Source organism: Pteropus vampyrus, unplaced genomic scaffold, assembly GCF_000151845.1.
Source record: "Pteropus vampyrus isolate Shadow unplaced genomic scaffold, Pvam_2.0 Scaffold44, whole genome shotgun sequence".
Lineage (NCBI taxonomy): Eukaryota > Metazoa > Chordata > Mammalia > Chiroptera > Pteropodidae > Pteropus > Pteropus vampyrus.
The window spans coordinates 7037020-7060857 of NW_011888825.1; the positions used below are offsets into that span (position 1 = coordinate 7037020).

A 23838-nucleotide genomic window follows, 5' to 3' on the forward strand; every position below is an offset into this window, starting at 1 on the left:
CTGCCAACTCTGCTCTACAAGCCAAGCCTTAAAGAAGTGTAGGAGAAGAAATACTCCATTTCTCAGCAGGGCATACCTAGGACCCTACTGCCATTTTATAAACTGTCCAAGGCAAAAACATCTCAATACCAGGTTCAGGTGCCAAGTGGAGCAGCAAGGTGGAGATCATAGGAACCCTACCGTGATGATTGTTGAGCTAATTTTCTCTTAGCTTCAAGTCCATCCTTTTATACTATACTCTGAGATGCTGGTGATGGGTTTCTGCAAACTACATTTCTGCTTTCCTCACTGATAGGGCCTGCCCGTAGGGATGCTAGAGAGAGCCTAAGAGGCTGGAGGAGGAAGAAGGAACTCATTTCTGGTTTGCTTCCAGCTTATCTCTTTTGGCTTCCTGTGTCTGTCTGTTTCCCCTAGCAATGCTGCTTCTTCACTCAGGCAGTGTCGATTCCATTCAGAAGCATTTGAGTCCAGTTTTTGGTTTTCCCAGCATTGACAGGACCAACCTCAGCCAAAGCAGCTCTGACTCCTCAGAGGCAGAGGTACTATCCCCACAGGGGCTCTTCTCTGAGCTCAGAGACACCAGCACCAGCTGAGAAGTATCCCCACTCTCCCGCCTCAGAAATCTGATATTCACCCCCCATACCCCTGCTCCAAATATCTGGCTTTTAGAAAGTCCAAGATCTTTCCTTTGTTCCCCCCAGCCTTGGAGGTGATAACTGCTTCCTGTAGGTGCTACCTCCATTGATAATTTCGTGTTCTCTTCCTGCCTTTTAAGTTACCTAGTTAAGAATTCTTAATATTAAATTATCTCTGGTGATATAACTGGTGTGACTTCTGTTTCCTTCCCGAACCTGGACTAATTTACCCACAGTTATGTCCTTAGCATCTATAGTAGGAAACTAGTGCCATGGGCTTTCCAGTCCCATCTGGCTGCAGCGCTGTGGAGGACATGCCCATCCACCCACAGCCCACATTCTGATCAGGTTTATCTCAGCCAACCTCTGCACTAGCAAGGGCAAGTTCGAATATAAAGGACATGGTGAAATTTGTGGCAAATGCAGCTTAATTGCTGTATAATCTTGGAGAGTAGTTGCAGGGACTCCTTGCTAAATATTTGAATGCTTTTCCTTGCTGGCCAGAAGTGGGCTATATGGAAGCATCCTCATCATAGGTTTTCGAGAGAAGATGATTTTGTTATAGTTTGCAGTGGGACTTTCTCTGGAATCCATATGAAAGGGTATAGGTTCTGGGATAACAGTGGAACCCGTGGCCAACAAAGAAAAAGTGCCCCAAACTGATAGTGTGGTCTCCGACTTCATGTCCTTGAACATCATGTTATCAGAGGTCTTGGATGACTTTCTCCTTTTGGGTTGGATAATGCTGGAAGGTTTGTTCTGCCTCAGTGTCCGTCCACGTTCCTCGACATCTGGCATGCATTCTCGTTCTCTAGCTTTGCTTTTCTCAATGAGTCTTTTCACCACTGGGGAGGTATATGTGACATAGGCTGGCCAAGGGTCATGTTTTTCAAGCAGTTTCAGGGGAAGCCCGATGTTTTCTGTGAGTTCTACCAGCAAAGAGAAATTAGGCAATTTAGAGGCTCTCGCAAACAATAATTAAATTCTTCAAAATTGGAGAGTATTGGAACTACATTTTAAATTTCTCCCCCTCATGCATATTTTCCCTCCATCCCTTGTATTCACTAAGAATAAAATCTAATCCAAAATTGGGAGGCAGAATGGCATTCCATAGAGTATATCAATTAAAGAACAGCATGATGGGAAAGAGCAGGGGACTTAAGAGTCTAGCAGGCTTGGTTTCAGATCTTTGTATAACATCGAATTGTTCTGCTCTGCACTTCTATTTTTTCACTAATATAAGTGGTTACCATAAGGCTATTTTAAAGGTTAAATAAAGTAGTATATTTTAAGGGCTTGAAACATGGGCTCTGCACTTAGACTGTTTGAGTTCAAATTCCTTCTCTATACTCTTAGCAGCTGTGAATCTTGAGCAAGTGTCTTAACTCTTTTAAGCCTTAGTTGCCTCAGTTATCAAATGGTGATTAGAATAAGATCAACTTAATAGAGCCTTCATGTGGATTAAAGGGAAAAATATATAAAGCTTTTAGCAAAGTACCTGCATATAGTAATTAGTAAATGATAACAAGGAATATTTTGACTATGTCTCCTTGCCTGCGCTATTTTATTTAATCCTTGTTATATCTTAGAATGAGTGTTTTCCCCCCATTTAACAGAGGATGAGACCAAGGTAGAATAGCTTGCACAACCAGCAAGTTGTGGGCTTGAAATCAAGTCTAATGGGCTCAAAACTGCAAAAAGTGTCATTGTAGTTGCTAGCCAGAAGTTTGGGGTGTTAAGGGGTGGCAGGGGGCATTACTAGAAATTCTACCCATTACTTTACCAAGCAGCCTGTTCCTTGTAGACACCAAATCATGGGCAAGTCAGTCCTTCTTCCCTTTACAATTTTACTCTGTCTAGCAGAAAATGCCTCAACATTTCTCTCCTGCAGGTTTACCCTCCTCTGTTTTCTCAAATGGTATATACTTCTCTTGATTTTATATTTCTTTGATCATTTCAGTAAGAGTTTGGAAGGCAGTGGAATTAAAAGGCTCATCTTGCCACCTCCAACCTGAATCCAGTGCAAAACACTATTAACAGGGATAATCAAAAGAAGATTCGGGTTATACAGTTATTCCCAGGCTGTCTCACGGGTGTTCTGGAGGTGGAGCTCATCCGGGGACAGATCTGTTAGGAAAGAGCATGTTGTGGAAAGTCTCATCTCCCTGCAAGAGTATTACTCTGCCCAGAGAAGGCAAAATGTGTGATACCACATCTCACTAGAAAACGTACATCGGAGTTCTCAGGCACGGACTTGGCTGTTCATCCTTGTCTCCTCAGAACAAATGCAGAATGCACAGATCTTGCAGGTTAGGGCATTCGCTTATGTCTGGCAGAGGTGAAACTAAAACTGTCTAGAGCAAAATGAGCAGCGACCCTCTTCTACCTCCCCAACGCTATATTTGTTCTACCAGTGTAACATGAGTAGTCATCCCCTGTGCCCCAACTCTTTGTCTTTCCACCCCAAATCCTCTAGCCAACCCCACAATAGAAGCACCCATTGTTAAGGCCCCAAACCCTACCTTCATCTGTCTTCATCTTTCTTGCATCAGTCCTATTCATTTTTAGGAAGTTTTTCACATCGTAGGTCCAAATATCTTTGGGAAAATATACTCGTTAGCCAGAGCCACCACAAAGTGACCTGAGAAGAAAGTGATCAGCAGCCACCCTGGGATCCCAAGTGAAAGGATCTCTGCTTGAGGCTCAGTGACCCCACCCTCGGAGAAGAGGACATGCCTTCTGTGGAACAGGAGAGAGGCTGGGTGAGCGCAGCACAGAAGGTCACATCAGTCCCTAGGCCTTCTGCTTTCCAATCTCCAAACTTTCAAGAACTCAGTGCTGGGCTGCCTGGGGGCTGTATGGAGGTTGGACCATGGAAAAAGGTAAAGAAAGGTCCCCACTTTTAAACCATGCCATCTTTTCTTCCAGAGTCCAACTGTGGTCGTGTTACTGAAAGTGAGCCAAGTTTCTGCCCTCTAGCTGCACTTCTCAACCTGGCACTGGCAGAGACAGATAGCTGCCAGGAGTCAACTTCAGGGGCTCCAAGCACAGGATGATGAGGGAAGTCTTAATGCTCTATACAGCTGTGAATGCGAGCATTTTACTGGCAACTGTGGTCTAAAGTCTCGAATTTAAGGGTACATCTACCTGGAGGGCTTGTTATAATATAGACTACTGGGCTCCACCTCCAGAACTGCTGATTCAGCAGTCAGTATTCTAAACCAAGGGTGGGTAGGAAAACGCTGAAGATTTATAAGGTTTTGTTATTAACTACCTAGTGATAGGAAACAGATCCAAGAGATCTTTTCAGTTCCTTTCCAGTTCTAAAATCGGAAAGGGCACATTTGAGAATTCTTATCCAAGAAGTCATTATTTTTTATGTTCAGTTTTGCCATCTCTGTGACCTTTGAACATTTACAACTACCATGGAGCATTTCTATTATCACCTGCCAATGCCCAATTAAAGAATCTCAGATGGTTTTTAAGAAGTTCCCAGGTGATGCTGGTGATGTGGTCAGGAGACCACATTTTGAGAACTATCACTCTAGGAAAATGCTTCTCAAACTTTAGTGAGCACTAGAATTACTTGGAAAGCTTGTTAAAATATAGACAGCTGGGTGATATCCCCAGTGATTCTGATTCAGTGGGTCTGTAGTGGGGGCCTGAGAATTTGCATTTCTAAGTACCTCTGAAGTAATTCATCTGGTCTGAGGATCATACTCCAAATAGCTCTGGTTTAGACTGAACAATGTTTCTTAACCTTTATTTCAGCTGACTTGTTCATGTGTGAAACATTCCCCTGAGATAAGCAATTCCCAGGTTTTATACCCTTTTTCCCTCTAATCAAGGAACCATTGTGGAAGGCAAGTAAGTATGTTGTTGGCTAGGACAACCTTAAATTACACAATATTTAAAGTAAATTATTCACAAATATTAGCATTTTATTATAACACACCTAACAAAGGATAGCATCTTAGAGATTCGTTCATACTCTTTTAAAAAATTAAAAAGCTAGTTTTTGTCAAACCTACTCTGATGCAGGCCTACTACTAAGTCCTAGTGGCAATTTTAGGAGAATTCACAATATAGTTTTTCTGCAGCTAGGGAAGAAAAATACTCAAATAGTTCTTTAAACTTGAAAGAGTTTTACACAATAAAAAAAAAAAAGAAATTGGAAGTGGAAGTATCTTATTTCTCTTTCTAAGACCTACCATGGGATCTCAGAATTTCAGGGCATCCATTCCAAGTCCTCAGTAACATAGAGTATGTCATCCAAGTGTCACCCTCAGCTACTGATAGGGCAACTCTAGTAAATAGCAGGTTTTTCTCACATCTGCTCATGTAGAAACTGGGAAACTTTAAAACCAAAGGAGAGAATGTTTGAGACAGCCTCAAACTCATGGGAGGACTTGTTTGTTTGAAAAGAAGAAGAGAAATAGTTGACATTAAATGTGAAGACAAGCTGTGGGCTTTTATAATTTCCTTCAACTCTGGCACAAAGGTTCCATTTTGTCTCCTAAATGAAATGCAAACCAGCAGTCTACAGACAGAAACAACACTGATGGGAGGGGCGGGAGACAGAACATTGAAATGGTTTCCTTGTTTCTCCTACAGTCACAAAGGCGCATGTTTAATCCACCGGGTTTTCAAGCCCAGCTCCTCCCTCCACTAGCCCAGTCTCTTATCCCCTTTCCAGAATTTAACCTGATACGCTGGGTTTGGCCTAAATAAATTCAAAAGAGTGACACATGCCTGAAACCTGACACAAATGTGTGAGATTGATCACGATCCTTAACTTCTTAGGACCTCTGTTGTCTCACTTACGAGATGAGGATGAGGATGAATTTCTGTCCTGCTTCTCTCACAGAGGCATGGCTGTTATAGTAAAATGTCTAAAAATGAAAGTACTTCTAAACCAGCGGTCTCTCAGCTTAGCTGCACATTGGAATTACTGAAGATCTTTTAAAAATCAAATGCTTGGCTCCCACGCTCAAAATTGTGATTTAATTGGAATGGGATGCAACACAGGCATCAGAATTAAAAGCTTGATTCTAATGTGCTGCAAAGTTTGGGAACCACTATTCTAGAATCTAAACCAAAAACACTGAAGATTTATAGGGTATTAACTACTTAAGAAATGGGAAACTGGTCCAGGAGATTATTTTAGCCCTCTGGCAGTCCTAAAACACATATTTTCATTCAAAAATTCTTCATTATGTATAGTCAGTACTGCATACCAGTGACCTTTAAACATTTAAAATGACCATGGAGTATTTCCACCACCACCTGCCAATACCGGAATTGACTCAGATCAAAGGAGACCCAGTGCCTTAAAGTACTGAGCTAAGAAAACTGTGGTCCTGAATGGTATTCTTATGCAAAGCTAATCTCACCCTCTGTCTTTGGCCACAAGTTGCATCCTTATCTCAGGAAATCATCTTAAAAAAGGATTTTGTGGGTTCCAGGCAGGACAGATGGATGAGTGCTCTCACATAAGTCAACCCCATTCAGACTTTTAGCCCCAATAACATTGTGAAAGTAGTGCTGTTTGCATATTCATGATAGGCAAGACATCATCTTAACCCAATGTTTCCTAAGCTGTGTCCTATAGAATGCAAGAATCTCTCAAAATATTAGTAGGTGTTACTTAGAGGGGGGAAAAAAGGTCCATGGCAAGAGTCATCCTAACCGGTCACATAGATTGTTTAATCCAGGGGACTATATTCGCATAGTCTATGATGTTGTGCAATATAAGTTTAGAAGGCCTGTCCTCAGTCAGGTAATTCTGAAAACTGATATGTTAAACAAATTCATTTAGCACAGGACTTCTTAGAGCCTATACTATGTTAACTTGTTCTGTAACTCTCCAAAAGGTAGACAGATTTGCAGCCTCTCCTAATCTCATTTGACTAAAAAAATCATTCATTCATTCATTGGGTAGGGCATATCGTGGACAAGTAACCAGGAAAATGTGTGGATTCCAAAATCCTTTTCCAGCACTTGTTTTGGAATTGTGAGTATGAGACTGTTATGACATTAAGAAGATGGAAGAATGAACTTACTCAGGATATAGCTTGTGTCTTCAATGACTCACTTCCTCTAAAATCAGCCTTAGAAGGTTGATCCCACAAAAGTATCCATACCCAGAAGAACAAGCCAAGATGAGGGGCTAATGTTTCATTGAATATGAGACCTATTTCCCTCTGTTCAGCCTCTTTTCTCTCTTCTCTGCTCCAATATGCAGGTATCTTGTCTTGCTTGTCTCATCTCTCATTTTTCTCACTCTGTCATACCTGAGTCTTGTCTGATCCCAGAAGGACAACCACTTCCAAAACAGAAAGCTATGCAGTTTCATTTCGCCCCTACATATTATCCTCCTCAACCTCTCATGTCCTCCTCTGCCCTCTGTTTCCTTGTCTGTCCTCTGGCTGTTCTTCATTTATTTATGGCTAAAGAGGAAGCTGTCACTTAAGCCAGAAGTGTCTTGGAAGGCTTATCTCTAAGATCCAGAGAAATATTCCCAGGCATGAATCAACCTGGTGCAGTGTGTTGTGTATTTCATGTGCCGATCTCCATCCTGAATGTACACACACACACACACACACACACACACACGCGCGCGCGTGCGCACGCGCGCCACATCTTACAGGCCAAGTACATGTTCTAACCTCCTGCATTTCAGACCTGGGAAAATACAGTGCACACCTCACAGACTTCCCATTAGTCCCACCTCTTTACCCTGCCCCCTATCCCATGGAAGCTATGGAAACTCTTGCCATAGCCCCACCTCTGCCTGATGGGCTCTAGGGAGGTGAACACAAAATAATGGTTTGATTTGCTTTTAGCAACACTGATGCTGAGGGGCACTGGGAGTCCTAGAACTGTTAAAACAGAAGAGAGTAAGTGTTGAAGGAGCAGGTTGGTCTTTCAAAAAAGAAGAGGAGTTTTCTCCCTTCTTATACTGGCCACCTTCTCTTCCTCAATGCTGCTCCTCTCAAACATATACACACTCCAAGGAGAGGAGAAACAAGCCCATCACTGTGCTCTGTTAAAAATTCAGGTTGTTGAAAAGCACATGATATCACTTATATGTGGGATATAAACCTAAAAACAACATACAAACAGGACAAACAAGCAGAGACTCATGGACATGAACAATAAACTAGTGGTTACCAGAGGAGAGGGGGCAAAGGGGAGGGGAGGCAGATGGAGTGAAAGGGGTCAAATATGCGGTGACAGAAAGAAATCTAACTATGGGCAGTGAACACAATGCAATATGTGTACAACACACACACACACACACACACACACACACACACACACACACACACACACCCCTTACTGTTGAATTGTATACCTAAAAATTAATGGATTTCATTAATCAAATCATCATAATAAAAAAAAAATTTTAATCAGGTTGTATGTGAAAGGCGCAAAAAATAATCTGTGTCATCTTTGTCATCAGAAAAGGCAGGTTGTCAGTATGTTCTAATATAGACCATGCCTCTTTCTAGGGGGAAGCAATTATCTCTAACCACATATGGGAAGGGAAGATAGGAGTCTAATCAGAGGTGCCCATCTTCTAACACAGATCTAGCACCACTTATGGCGGTGGGAGGGGGATACACTGTTTGTTGATAATGCTTTTATACACTACATATTTCTCTGAGGATTATGTGTATACCTTGAGACACACAACAGTGAAAATAGAGTTTAAGTATCTATGGCCATGCAGCATCAGTTCAGTCATTCAGTCATGCATGCGTTCATGGCCACCTTCTCACATGCATCCATAAATTGTTATGAATTTCTTCACACTCACCTCTTGCTTTGGGATCTACCCTTTTCAATGTCGAGGATCCACAAAGGAAGTTTGTTTCCCATACCAGTAACAACTCAAACAAAAAATAATCTGTGTCATCTTTGTCATCAGAAAAAAAAAAGTCAAGACATCCTGTACATAGGCCAAAACAAATCACATCAGTCACTCTGTAGATAACTATTGAGTATATCCAGGTACCAGGCACTGCAGCAGGTGCTAGGGACACAGAGCAGAATGAGGCAGCACCTTAGTCACATGAGGCTCTTGAGGTGACACACTATAAGCTTCCTAACTCAGCCAGAGTGGGGAAGGATGTCAAAAAACATGTTCAAGAGAAGATGGTTGTGCTGAATCTTGAAGGACAAGGAAAATGATGGGCAGTGGGCATTGTTTAAATACCAGACTCAATGTTTTAAAATCCTGAATGAAATGCTTCATTTCAGTGTCCACATTCTTCCAGCATGCAGATCATACAGGCTGTTTCCAAATGATACATTTTCTTTATATGAACTATGTACAACATCGAGTTGGCTGAATAAATGCCTTACGAATTCATGGCAGGAAAAAGCGCTGGTCATTGTATACCCGTCAGGTACCACTATGAATTTAATTTTATACTTATCCAAGGAATAATCAATCATAAATATAAAAATTTCCATTTTAAGATGTAATATGAAGATCTATTAGGCACAAAGCACATGTGGCCATGTTATCTACAGATCAAGTTTCAAATTTTAAAATGAAATGTTCATAACAAGCCAAACAGGCATAATCAGAGAAGAGCTTTTTAAACTTTTCTTCTATGGACATTTTAGGGTAAACTTATACATTGATAGGCAGATAAGTAAGAAAGGTATGGAGAAACAGACAGCAAGAAATAGCCCTATAATCTCATGTTCAGGAAATTGAACATGAAAGACTTCAGACAATTTGTGCTCAGAGACCCTCTCTCAGCCTGACAGCTGGCTCATGAGCAAGGAGACCATGAAAATGTGTGGCCTCACAATGTCTAATCAATCAGAAAAAGGAAGTCCCGCTCTGCTGGAACAATGGGGATATTGTGAACCTAGAAAACACATCAGGGAAACAGACAAGCATTTCCCAGGACTGGTCTCAATCAATGGGCCAGGCCACCCCTTTTTAAAAGACTGAAAGGACTAGCAATCCAGGCCAGTGTTTGCTTTAAAGAAGGTGACTTACATTTGAGCCTTTGGCAAAAACAAAGAACTAAAGTAGCTGCCTTCTATAGGATTTAATTATTCTATCAGCCTATTGACAGGACAGCATGTCCTTAGTATCATAGAGTTTTCCTGGTTCATGCCCAATGTGAGAAAATCCATGCCATCACATATTGCACCCAACCCTTGGGTCACAGATAACCTCGAATTATAATTAAATGAAAACTCCCAGTGGTCAGAGATCAGTTGTCTCCAGTTGAACCACAGTCCAAATAAATTGCCTCCTGAAAATTAGAGTTTGACTGTGCTTTACCCTGAATCTCTTCATTCATACTCAGCATAATTTTATTCCTAAAACAACTTACAAAATGGAAATTAAGCAAAAGGAAAATGCAATATTTTAGAGTGAAGCAAAGGAAGGAAAGCTTTGTAGATGTTACTCAGCACTGTTAAGGTTGGAAGACAGAGTGAAAGAGGCTAATTTAAATGCTGTGCAGTGACAACTCTACTTGATGAACAGTCCCGTACTCCTGCCCTTGTGTGACCAGCCCACATTCACTAGCAGACTGTGAGGAAGAACTAGAACAAATCATCTCCTTTCCTAGAAGAGCAATTCAAGGCCTGTGTCATGTTGATGATGATAGGTTGTATTTTGCTTTATTTATTTGTATGTTGTTCTCACAACTGGAGTTATATATCAGCATTATAGGAAGTTTTGGAAGATGTTATTTTTTAATCTTATAATCCCATTACCACTACACAACTATTACCTGGGGGCTCTCATCCAGTTCTCACATGGTTATGGTCACAAAATGTACACATCCTTTTGAATCCATCATTTTTGTTCCAGCATTATATTGAATTTTCTCATGTTCTTAAAGTGTTCTCATATTTATTTTAGAGGCTGCTTAATAATCCATCAAATGAATGAATGAGTATTAATCATGTGTCTATCTGGGGATCTTAAGGTCTTTCCAATTTTAGCCACTGCAAGTGATAAGCTATATCTTTTAAAATGAAAACCCATTGATGCTCTTTCACTTTTTATAAACCTCTATATAGCGAGATGCTCAGAAAATGTTGGCTCCTGACGATTGCTAGTCTCCCAAATTTTTCATTATTGCCAAAGCCACTTCTCCTTCAACCCTGAGAGGTGAGTGTGTTCTATCTGCTCCCCTATCTTCATGAATAAAAAGCAAGTAGGATATTTGCTGCCATGGTCTCTAGTGTTCCTACCAGCTCCAAGGTCTACCATTCATTGGAGCACAGCCCATAGTGTTGAGGCCAGAAACTGAAATGGAGGCTGTGAGTGACTGTTTCTAGTGCCAATGTGAGACAGACTTCAGGTAAGAAAACTGGAGCAAAAGCGTCCCACTGCCACCCAGTCATAGGAGGGTCAGAGGAGAAAGATGTTAAAAAGAATCAGCTCTCCATGGCCAAAATTAGCTATACGCAGGAAAAGTGCCCCCACAAGTATCCTACACATTGTAGTGCTTTTTAAAAACTGGATGTGCTGGCAAGGAAACAGCAATGGGATCAATGAAAAATATTCTCTAAACTTTCAAAGTGTGGTGCCTAGAGCTCAAAATGTAGGAGCCAAGTGAAGGCCGCCCAACATCCCTCTCCAAAGAAGGAGGTGCAAAATACTCCAGCCAATCATCAAGACAAGTGGAGATGATTGGGGGAACCAAAGAACCACGAAGAGCAAACCAATGTCCTATAAAGGGAAGAGGGCACACGCCATTTAGTGAAGGGGCCACCAGTCTCAATTCCCCACACCAGCCCCCATTATAATGAGGCCATTCCAACAGTGCTGCTCCCAAGAAAAATCATAAATGCTCTTAATGAGGTCCCTCAACTATCAAGAAATTATCAGACTTTGCCCTATATTTTCTATTGAGTAAGCAAGGAAGTGTGGAAAAGATCCTGCTAAAGTTTGCAAGTTTCCTCCAGCACTGTGCAAGGGACAGGATAACATGGACTTGGGAATGTCGATATTTGTTCTCTGAAAAGTGAATGAATAAAAAGGGGGATTCATTGGCTATATGACTTGATGAAAATAGTTTATTTTGCTCTTGTTCATTCAATAATCTTCTGAAAATTGATATATCGAATAACACCTAGGTATATGTCCCATTATAAATTGTTATATTGGCATCCTAAATTATTAATCATTTTCCTTTGAGTTTAGTCAAAATTAATTACTTTCCCAAAGACGTATCACTCTGTGTCTTCAGTACCACTGGGACCTTGATAAATTAACCAAAATATGTTCTTAGAACCTGTCTCTCTTTTAAGAAATTTTTATTTCCATCCACTTATTAAACAAGTTTCTAAGTTTTGTGTTTTCATCAAATTTAAATCTGTTCAAAACAAAGCTCAGTATTATCATTCCATACTTTTACAAACATCTCCTCCATCTTCATGCCCTGCTTCTGTCAATGACATCACCAACCTTCCTGACACTCAAAGTAGAAACTCAATTCTTTCTTCTCTTTTACACTCCAAGTTCCAGGTCCATTCCCCAAATAGGTTTCCAACCTTTATTCTCTTTCCCCGTATTTATTCACCACAGAGGTGCTGAAAGAATTGTCATTTATAAATATATTCATCCATTCATTTGACAAATATTTGCTGGATGTTTATTATGTCCCAAGCACTACACCAGGCATGACATTCTAAGCAGGGGAAACCAACTGAGAAAAATTTGAACATGTCATACTTCTGCTCAAAACTTATTTACTCCCTACTGCCAGCAAGATAAAATGCAATTCCTTAGCATGGTGTACAAAACCCTTCAAAATTTAATCCCCGGAAAGCTTCCCAATCTTAGCTCCTATCATCATGACTCTCCCCCTCCACATACACAGAAACACACAAGACACACACAAACACACATATGACACTTCAGTGACTCTAAGCAGCCCATCATTTGCCACACTCGCCAAACTCTCATGCCCTGACTTCTTGGCATTCCCTGTTACCATTGTCCTGAATTCTCTTTCCACTCCCCACTACATGTCCTCCAAAATCCAGAGTGTAGCTCAGCCATTCAGGAAAAGAAACTTTCCTAACTCTCCCAGAAAAAGAATCTGCCCTTCCCCTGTACTCAAGGGAGAAGGCAAAATGACCCTAATATAAGTAGCATTCACCACCTTATGTTGAGAAAATTGTCAGGGATCCAAAGGTGTGGGATTTACTCAAAGTTTTGAGTAAACAGATAAAATTGTGTTCAAAATCTGAAAAACTGAGGATAAAAAGCTGCAATTTGAAGACACTCCTACTCCCATATACCCCTGAAGCTTTCTGCCAAGAGTGCTTTGTTAGATCATCACCAAAGGAAGTATCATCCCTTCTGGCCCTCGTGATACCATATTCCCCACAGATTTCTCCAGGAAGGGTTGTTTGTTCTCTCATGACCTACAAGCTTCTGGACCTGGAGGTGGGTACTTGTCCCCCTTACTCTCCTCTGACATTCTGAACCATTTTCCTTCCTGCTCCTTTGAAGTTCGTGCCTTGAGATGAGATAACCCCGCTATCCACCCGGTTATTGCCAGCTTCTGATCCTTGGCCTCTACCCCTCAGTCACTGACCACTTTAGCTCCTGGCACACTAGCTTCATTTGCACCTTTACTCCTACCATCATCAGTGGTTTCTTCATCATCTCATGAGTGATCCATGCAAATCTCTAGCCCAATCTTCCTTGACCTACTCACCTTCATTAATCTTGACTTCCTCTTAATTCTGCCACCCACCCTTGTGGTCAATCCATTTTTCTTAGCATTACCAATAACCACACTATATTCATGATCTCAACAAGAGCATCCCACTCTATTACCTCGGCTATCATTACAGCACGCTCACTCAAACAGCTCCCAATCTAGCAATTCCTCTATTTCAATTCATTCATTCTACCTCTCTCTCTCAGTCACCCCTTCATACCCTCATTTCCTGCTTTATCCTGTTTAAATTTCATGGTCTCTCATTATAACCTCTTGCAAGTGACCTTAATCCCCTTACCTTTCTCCCTCCCTCTACCATATTTGCATGACCAAGCCCCAGTATTAGTAAAACCCAGCTGTTAGACTCTTCTGGGTGTGCCACCTCAGCAACTAAACACGATGAGAAAAAACACAACTGCACTGATAGGTCTCATCTGAAATGATAATAGCTAAAGTTTCTGTGCCATGCACGGTGTCCTGGGTATAGTCTAAGCACCTTACCTATATTGACTAATTTAATCCTCAAAAAATCTTACAAATTAGATGTTATATTATCCCCATTTTACAAGCAAGGAAACTAAAGCCTATAAGGATGTTCGATAGCACATCCAAGATCACATTACTATTACACGACAAAGCCAGGATTGTCACTCAGGCTGTCTAGCTGCAGAATCCTTTTATTTTTATTTTTTTATTAAGTTTATTGCGGTAACATCGGTTAATACAATTATATAATTTTCAGGTGCACATTATAATTTGACATTTATATATTCTATTGTGTGTTTACCACCCAAAGTCCAGTTTCCTTCAGTTACCATATATTTGATCCCCTTTACCCTTATCCAAAAAGATATTTGCACACCGATGTTCATAGCAGCATTATTACAGTGGACAGGACATGGAAGCAACCAAAGTGTCCTACAATAGATGATTGGCTAAAGAAGCTGTGGTACATATATACAATGGAATATTAGTCAGCCATAGGAAGAGATGAAATACTGCCATTTGCAACAACATGGATGGACCTCGAGATAATCATGCTAAGCAAAATAAGCCAGACAGAAAAAGTTGAGAATCCTTTTAATATTCCACACTCTCACTTCTCTGTCTCAAAGTCAGTCATCATAATTAGCCCACCCACTTCTCCCTCCTCTCCAAGTCTTTTTACTCTCCTACTACACAAACAACTATTTCAAACTTCTTCATCACCTCCTTCTCCCTCTCACTCTCTGTCCATGTCCTTGCCTTGCCTTCCTTGAGGAAATATCCAAGGATCCATCAGAAATACATTTGTCTCTCCCCACCATCGCTCCTACCAACTGCTCCTGTGCATGCTGCCTTTCCTCCCACTATGATGGATGAAATGTCCATGTTCATATCAAAGAATGTCTCTCCATTGCAGCCCCGGCCCCATCCCTCTTGCCTTCCAAGATGCAATGACCCTGGACATAGTTGACTACTCTCAAGTTCTTGAAATATTTTCCTATTTGATTCCATGACACCACATGGACCTATGTCACTCGCTACCCTGCTCAGTTTCCATTGATGATTTCTAGGCTTCCTTCTTACTTTATCTACAAAGGCCCCCAAGGTAACTTCAGTCAGTTCTGTGGCTTTACATCTTACCTTTTTGTCACATCTTAATTCTACCTGATCCCTTCCCTGAAATCTAAACTTATATATCTAACTGCCATCTGTACATCTACATTTGTATAGTATCTAATAAAATGTCAAACTTTTCATGGTTCAAACAGAACTCTTGACCTTACTCCCTAATATGTTCCTCTCCAGTCTTTTCCATCTCAGAGAGAGGCATCCATCATTCACCATATTGTCTAATCAAAAACCTAGGAGTCATCTTCGAGTCCTCTTGCTTCTGTACTTCATATATTCAATTCATTATTCTCCCTCACCACTGCCACCCTTTACTATTATTAAACTTCTCTACACTTCCATCCTTATCCAAGACACCAACATCTTCTTATTGGACTACTGAATATCTGCTAGGTGGTCTCCTTGCTTCCACCCTTTCCCCTTAAAATTTCTTCTCCACAAAGGACACAGGGTGATGATAATTTTTAAATATAAACCAGATTAAACCATTCTACTGCTGATACTTCAAAGGCTTCCCATTCCATTTAGGATACAATGTAAATTCCAACCTTGGCCTACAAAGTTCTCCTTGATCTAGTCCCTGCCTCTCCTTCCAGGCTTATCTGGTACCACTCTCCCAAACACTTGTGGCACCAACCACGCTGATCTTTCTCCTCTTGTCAAATACACCAAGCTTGTTTCCACATTAAGGTCCTTCTCCAGCTGCTCCCTCTGCCTGGGATATAATTTTCCCTTATCTTCACATAGGTTGTTCCTTCTTGTAAGTCATGATTCAGCCTAAATGTGAATTCTTCAGTGAGGCCTATCATGACTGCCACCAGTCAGTCATTACCATGCCTCCTATTGTAATTCTCTGCAAGATAGCTGACTATTCCTGACTGACATTTCTTACAATTTACTCATTTGTTTATTTTCTCTTAATTAACTAGAAGGTAAGTTCCATAAGAGAAGGGATCTCACATTCACTTCTCTGTCCTCAGACACTTGGATCACAATTATTAGATAAACAAATATTACTGCAGTTGCCACAACAATTTTCCCTGGGATTTCTAAGGATTATTGGAAATCCAAACATTAGGCAGCTACACACATACAAAACACAAAGGAAACCATGGACTAGCTGCCTTGACAATAGCCACTACTAGAAAAGGTCAGCTGGCAAAATGTAGAATATTATCCTAATAAATGTGATAAAGAAATTTAGAACGACTTGAGTTCAAATCCTAGCACCATCACATTGCTTTTAAGTGGGCAAAGCGCTCGCTCACTCTCTCTCTCTCTCTCTCTCTGTCTCTCTCTCTCTCTCTCAATCTCAATCTCAATCTCAATCTCTCTCACCTTTAATTTCTCGATCTCTAAAATGGGAGTGACATACCTACCTTATAGGATTATTGTTAAGATTGAATGAGACACTACATGTGAAGCACCCAGAGACCAACAGTGCAATAACTTGGAGCCACAACACTCTAGGATTCAGGCTTCATTGAAAGGTGAAGTGAAACCTGTCTAATATGGAAAGTTCCTGGGGCCTAAATGTACTGAATTCCAATTCAGGTCATACTCCACTTTTCCTCTGAACTTCCATTCATTCCCACTGGTCTAATATGTACTCTGTAGCCTCCAATCTCATCAAACATAGCTAGATCTCACTACCACCAGATGCAGCACCTAGGGTATCTTCCATCTGTTGTTAGTGGATGTGACTTCCTTTTCACAGACTTGTTTCCTTCCCTTGGAAATATTGTAAACTTAGACATGTGTCCTCTGCTCTCTAGTACTTTTATCTCTCCTTCCAGAACTGCTCCTATGACACTGCTTTTGGGAGGCCATCCAGCTCTCTAGCTGGGCTTCTGTATAACACACCTCTGTGCCTCATCTATTAGGATTGTTTATCCCATTGTGTTACTTGCTTGGTATATGTCTCTCTCCCTAAACTATGTTTCTTAAGGCTCAAAAGTAAGATAATTAAATTCTAGTCAACTCTTGGCCCACATGTTATCTATTTTGAGGACTAATTATGGTCCAAACCCAAGGCCAGACTTACCTTGTCCTGATCTCCTCTCGTGCTCACTTCTGTCTGCAAGCTTTTTCAGGTCTCTGGTGCAGCTCATTTCACTAGGTTTCTGAGAAACATAGAATGAGGAAGGTAAACTGGAAAAATACAGAATGTAACTATTCTGGATGGTTTTAGGGAAGACGAACAGTTGAATATATAGAAAACAGCTGCCTATGGTTAAAAGAGAAAATAGCAGTTATTAATTTTCCAGAAGTAAAGAAAGGTTTTTTGAAACTGAGGAGAGATATTTAGTTACTAATTTCAAATGAATCTTTCTAGGCACAAATATACACAAGTAGTATACAATGAAACATAACTGCTAACCACATAAAAATATGTGTGGGTAACATGCCAGGAAATTTTGAAGTCCTAACAAAAGGAGTTTTTGTTGAGTCAGAAATCCAATTAAACAATAAGGGCTATAATTTGTCTCCTTGGCACAATGGAGAGATGCAGAGAACACTTGTAAAATCTGGGAACGAGGCCCTTATGGAGCATGTTGTGTAGACGTGCTCTCCCCAGTAAAGGCTTGGCCTTTAATATCCACCCTCGTCCAGCATGACAGAAAACCAGCTCTCTCTTTGCTGTTATTGTTGTTTCAGTTATATTATTATGTACGTAGTTCAGTATCTCAAGAGGGCAGCTGGTAAGAGAACTAGCCAAAGTTCCTAATATGGAAAAGCTGCATACTAAACAATTGTTTGGAGTAAAGTATAGTATAAAATTAAGAGCATGTGTTTAGTACAAGCCAACTTCTTCTTAGCTGTGTGACCTGAAACAAAATACTTAAAATTTCTAAGTCTCAGTGTTCTCATCTGTAAAATAGGGGCCATAATAGGAACTCCCCATGGATTTCCATGAGGATTTTTCTCATAAGATAATTCATATAAAGCACTGAGCACAGGGCCTAGGCATGTGGTAAGAGCCTGTTAGTTGGACTGTCATCATCGGCATCAGTGTATAGCACTGTGAAATCTCCAATGCCAAAACAACATGGTCTAGTTTTCACAGTAGAGAAATTAGCAGCAAAATGCATCTCACCAAAAATAGGTCCATACGTTGAAGATCAGGGAAGAGACTAGAACAGCAGGAGGTCAAAAGATGGGCCCAGAGCACTCTCCCAACACAAATGCAACTAATCCCACATCTCACCATCCCACCCCATTCACCCTACTTTTCATATGCCAATAGCCCTGTTTTTACCACTTATTCCCTCTGCTCACCAAAAAGAGACCCTCTGGAGACCACCCCCGATCCTGAACAGGTCCGAGACATCTGTGTCCACTCATACCCACATACACACATAGCCCTAAGTAGGACATCTGTATAGTCCCTGGGATGAGAGTCTATGAACCACACACACAGGTATGAATAGATATGTGCACACATTCATATGAATAAACACATACACACACACATGCACACACACCTTGTTTAACTCTCCAAAGTCACCAACCATGTCTGCTGTGCAGTCTCCTCCAGCTTTGACATCCCTTGTCCCAGCTGAGTTCTATTTCTCTTCTCAGGTCACTGAAGCCTGGTCTAGAATGACTTAATGAGTGAAATTGGGCCAAGAAGTCTCGCCAAATTCCTACTGGGAATAATCTGGAGATTTAGGTATGCAAGCAATGTTAAAGGGGATGCAGGGTGGGGCACAGAATTTAGAGCCAGGAGAACTGGTTTTGAAATCCAGCTTCACTTTTTTATGTCTAATCTTGAGCAAATTACTTAATCTTTCTGAACTTCAGTTTCCTCCTATCCAAGATGAGAAAAATCCTGCCTCATATATGTTGTGTTGATCTAATTAATTCAGATAAAAGTATTTCATGAACCATAAACATCTTTATAACTGTCTACTTTTGTAAAGACAAAGAATCCTGAACTAATGGTATATAAATTTCATTCTCTGGTTTATGACCGAGGACTCATTTTGGTAACCAGAATGCTGAATAACATTGGCATCCAAGGTAAGAACTAGATGAACTCTAGAGAGAGCAGCTATATCAGGGACTTTATTAAGAGAATGACAAAAACCACAGAGAGGGTGACAAAAACCCCTGAGAAATCTTCAGAATGCTCTGCCAACAAAGGTATTCACCTCCCAGGAGGAGTAAAAGAGAACATGGAACTCATTTCCCTCTGCCCATCACAGCCACTGACTTATCAGAACTGCTGGGTTGGCAGGGCCCACGGGCTGCACAGACTCAACAGCAATTAGGCCCATAAGTCCTGAGGTAGGCGACCTCCAAGGTGGCACCCAGTGATTCCACCTCCTGGTATTAACACTTCGTGAAATCCCACTCTGCTTGAGTGTGAGCGGCAACTAGCAACTCACTTCTAACAAATAGAATATGGCAAAGTGATAAGATATCACTTCTGAAATTAAGTTAGAAAAAATGTTTGGCTTCCATCTTGAGTTAGTGTACGCGCTCTCTCGCTCGCTCTCTCTCTCTCTCTCTCTCTCTCTCTCTCTCACTCTCTTTCTGAGGGAAGCCGGCTGCTGTGTTATGACCTGCTCTATAGAGAAACCCATGTGACAAGGAACTGAGGGAGATTTCCAGCCAACACCCAACAAGGAACTAAAGCCCTTAGTTCATCAGTGTGTGAGGAACTTAATCTTGCCAATAATCATGTGAGTGAGTTTACAAGTGGATCCTCCTGCAGTTAGGCCTTCACATGGGCCCGATGACCCAGCCAAAAACATGACTGTCCCCCTGATGGGCCCAATGACCCAGCCAAAAACATGACTGTCCAGAGATCTGGAGACAGAAGCACATGGTCAAGTCACACCCAAATTCTTGACCCACAGAAACTACGAGATAACAAATATTTGTTTTTTAAGCAACTAAGTTTTGGGGTAACTTGTTACACAGAAAGAGATAACTGATGCAAGGCCCTTACATTCTGAGGAAAACTCCCACCCATGAGACTGAACAGAGAAGGGCTTTGTACTCTGCCAGCAGTGGGAGCCATTTCACTGAGTATTTCTTCCTTTCATTCCATTCCCATCTCTAGGGAATAATATAAATTCTGTTAGAAGAAGGGATCATATTTAAGTAAAGAATTTATGGCTATAAAATATAAAAATGAAAGCATGTCTAACAGTCAGTTTTGACAAGGCCATTTGGACACAGCAGACATACTGATGTGTCCAGAAGGCTCAGGATTGGGGTGAGGGATAAGACAAGGTGTGAAGGGGGGTTCAGAGATGGTGCTAGGGTGCTTGCCTTGCACATTACTTGAGAGGTGTAGAAAGTTGAAATTTTAGTGATTTCTTCTTAAGACCAAGCAAAAATGTCCATGGAATCAAAATAGCTTTGTGAAAGCAGCCAGATCAAAATGACAAGTTCTATCAGTGAACTATTTTACCCAACCCTACTAGATAAATACTGTTTGGGCTCCATCTAGGCCCCGAAGTCAAAAGGCTTGCATCAATCTTCCTTTCCTACTTATGCATGCAGTAGCGTGCATGTGTGCTCACATGCATGCAGGGACACACACACACACACACACACACACACACACACACACATACACGCACCATAAAAGGGGTTTAGGAGTAGGTTTCCAGGGATGGAGCTTCACCAAAGACTCCATGGAGAGTAAGTTCTTGTAGGATCCCATGAGTGTCCCCTGAATTGCTCATCATCCCAGAACACAAGAATGAAGAAACTGTTTATTGTGCATGGTAGAGGTAAAGAGCACCTTTATCTTTGAAATGATCCTATTATTTTCCTGAATTTCTCTGTATCTTTAAAGCCATTGATGTATCAACACTTAAAGAGAAGAATGTCTCCCGTGGTCCCATGTGATTGTATTGCCATTTGTCATCTTCCTCAGCAATACATACTAGCAATTAGTTGCAGGTTACCACAATCCCCAGCCTGCACAGTTCTGAGAAATCTAACCAGCTGTGTTGGTTTCAGCTCTTTACAGACCAACATTCTAACCCTCATGTCACTAGAACACTCAATGCCTCAGTTTCCTCTTGGGTAGAAATAAGGATTCGGGTGGGTCTGCCACTCTCACATCTCCCATCCAGCTCTGACTTCCTGCGTATCTGAAACCTCCTGGCACAACAGGCCCCAGAAACCCGAATGCACTCAAGTTTCCCAATATCCCACCAAATGAATTCCTTATGAGCTCAACTTCTGGGTTTATACTAACAGAGAAAACACTGCAAGCCCTGACCTTCAAAAGTCATCTGGTTTTCGCTCCCTGCCACATTTCAAAAGAGAAAAGCTAACTTTTGCCCTCTAGGTTGGGAAAGGGAAAGGCACAGTGCAAGCCCTGAGTGGAGAGCACAACAAACCCTTCCTGGGCACAAAGCCCACAAAGCTAAGCTAACATCTTTCCATCCACCTGGTGGAAATTATAGATGCAGAAGGTACCCAGACGGACCCTGCTTTTGCTCCCCTGCCAACTGCGGTAAACCTGTTTCTGTCCTGTTGGAGCTGCAATGTAGAGCCAGAAATCTGGAAGAATTTAACACCCAGTCTGTTCAGACACAGGAAAACATTGTTCAAAGTAAACACTGGAATCCCTCCCTCATCATCCAGGAATGTGGAACCAGCAGGGTTGAGATCAGCAGCTTCTCAGAAAAGCCCTGGCTACAGTGCTCTGCTTGGGGCTACATCCCAGGAGGGCTAAGACATGGTTAAGGCCAGGAGGTCAGCTTGTGGGGCTTCTCCTCTTGAGGGCACAGCCTCCAGCTACAGAACTCACTATCACCCTACAGGAACCACCCTGTATGAAAAAGCCTCACACCTCTCTGTGCTTGGGAAAAGCAAAGCCGAGGTGGAACTGAGCAGGGCTCAGGATGCTCTGGAACTTTCCATTTCCTTTGCCTATGGCAGCCTGTGAAAGAGTCGCTTTTCCTCAAGGAAGAAAGAAGGCTCTGTGTGCATGGGGAGGGTGCAGTGCCTCCAACCAAAAGACGTGTGCTAGATGGGATGTGGCCACCAGCATTCACGGTGCTTTTGACTGAGACTTAACTAATTCCATTTCTCAAAAGCCATGTGCCAGGTCCCCACCCAGCTTCCTCTGGCCCTAGAGAGTGAAGAAAAAGGACTGGCTTCACTTGGGGCTGCATAACAGAGCCCAGAAAAATGTTACACATTAAATCATTTGTGTCATTATGTCCTCTGCCTAAACTCCACCCATGAAGATGCAAGCCTGAACTGAATTGTTAAAAGTTGGCTAACAGTCGAAGTAAAAGAAAACCTGCAAGTTAGAAAGGGTTCAAGAAAAAGAATGCAGAGTGCAAAGATAGCTGCTTTGCCATAGGCAGCTCGGCGCAGAGTCCTTGGGGCATGGCTGCTGGAAAGTGTGGGGCAGCAGCAGCAAATCGGGTGACACTCTGTCGCTCCCTGACCCTCACTCACCACAGCACTCACCAACTCCTCATCCCTGAGGGATCCACAGAAGGTATATTTAATCTACTCATTTCATAGGAATTTATCGAGTGCCTCCTGCTTAACCAGATGAGTGAGAGGGATGCCATCCCTCCTCTCAGGGACCATATGATCCAGACAAGAAGTCATCAAGGGTGGTTCCGGGACCACAGCAGTAGCACAACCTGGTAGCTTGTTAGAAATGCATTTTCTCCGGTCCCATCCTGGCCTACTGCATCAGAAACTCTGAGGTGGAGCTCAGTGACCTGTGTTTTTAACAAGCCTTCTAGGTCAGCAGTCCCCAACATTTTTAGTACCAGGGACCAGTGCTCCTATGAGAATCTGATGCCCAATGATCTGAGGTGGAACTGTGGTGGTGATGTTAGTGCTAGGGAGTGGCTGCAAATACAGATAAAGTTTTGCTTGGTGGCCCACCGCTCACCGGCTGCGCGGCCCGGTTCCTAACAGACTATGGACCAGTACCAATTGGAGGCTTGAGGGTCGGGGACCCCTGCTCTAGGTGATACTGATGCTCAAGAAAGTTTAAGAAGAAAGTATAAGAATCATCCAATCTAATCTGCCACCTCCTTACTGGGTAATAGCAATAAGCTGAAATGTTAATGGTTTGCCTTAGAAGAGTCATAGAAAAGGCGTATTAATATGCTCCTAGATTCAAAACAGCTGTGCCAAACCATGGTGTCATTGGAAACTTGATTCCAGTTTCAGAAATACTTTTTTCCACCTCACTTTGGTCACTCTTTATGGGTGGTTTCTAAAACTTCATTTGAAGAAGATACGGGAGCCATTTCTCCACTCAGGAGCAATCAAACAGCTGGGATCTCTTTTAACTTGCAGTAGCCATTCAGCTGGGTGCACATCACAGCTCCGATGGAAGGCTACCCTGAGAAGGCTGTTTGCCCTGTCATCTTTGGGGTGCTCTCCTCTCCTAATTCTTGGTGAGCATCAAGGGGAGTATACAACCAGACTTTATAATTGAGTTAATATTTAAATAAAAGTATCAACTGGTTAAGTAAAATTTTATTTGTCCATTCAGCAAAGGACTTTCATGTTGCCAGGCTCATTGCCTGCTTTGTATTTACTACTTAGCTTGTCTGACCTATTGGCAACAGTGGCAACTGCCACTCTAGAAACTCCCTCTTCTCTTGGCTCCATCATTCCACTTCCTCCTAGTTTCACCACCTTACTGCCCACTCTTTTAGGCTTCTTGCTGGATCCTTCTCCTCTACTCCATCTTCAGAACAAGAAGCCCAGGGCTCTGTCTCTTCCCCATCCAGACACTCTCCCAGGGTGATCCCATCAACGTGCCACAATTCCCACATTTGTGTCTTCAGCCATGGGCTCTTCCCTGAACTCCAGGCTTAAATAGCCATGAATATCTCTTCTTGAATGTTTTATAG

General features: G+C 41.9%; 1 protein-coding gene across 1 annotated transcript; it reads right to left on the reverse strand.

The window, feature by feature from the left end:
* Nucleotides 1–1106: 1106 nt before the first annotated feature.
* CDRT4 (CMT1A duplicated region transcript 4) lies at nucleotides 1107–18486 on the reverse strand. Its single transcript, XM_011359137.1, has 4 exons — nucleotides 18457–18486; nucleotides 17016–17094; nucleotides 3158–3232; nucleotides 1107–1564 (listed from the first exon to the last, which is right to left on the reverse strand). The coding sequence occupies exons 1-4, from the start codon at nucleotides 18484–18486 to the stop codon at nucleotides 1107–1109; spliced, it is 642 nt and encodes a 213-aa protein (XP_011357439.1).
* Between the last annotated feature and the right edge of the window lie 5352 nt (nucleotides 18487–23838).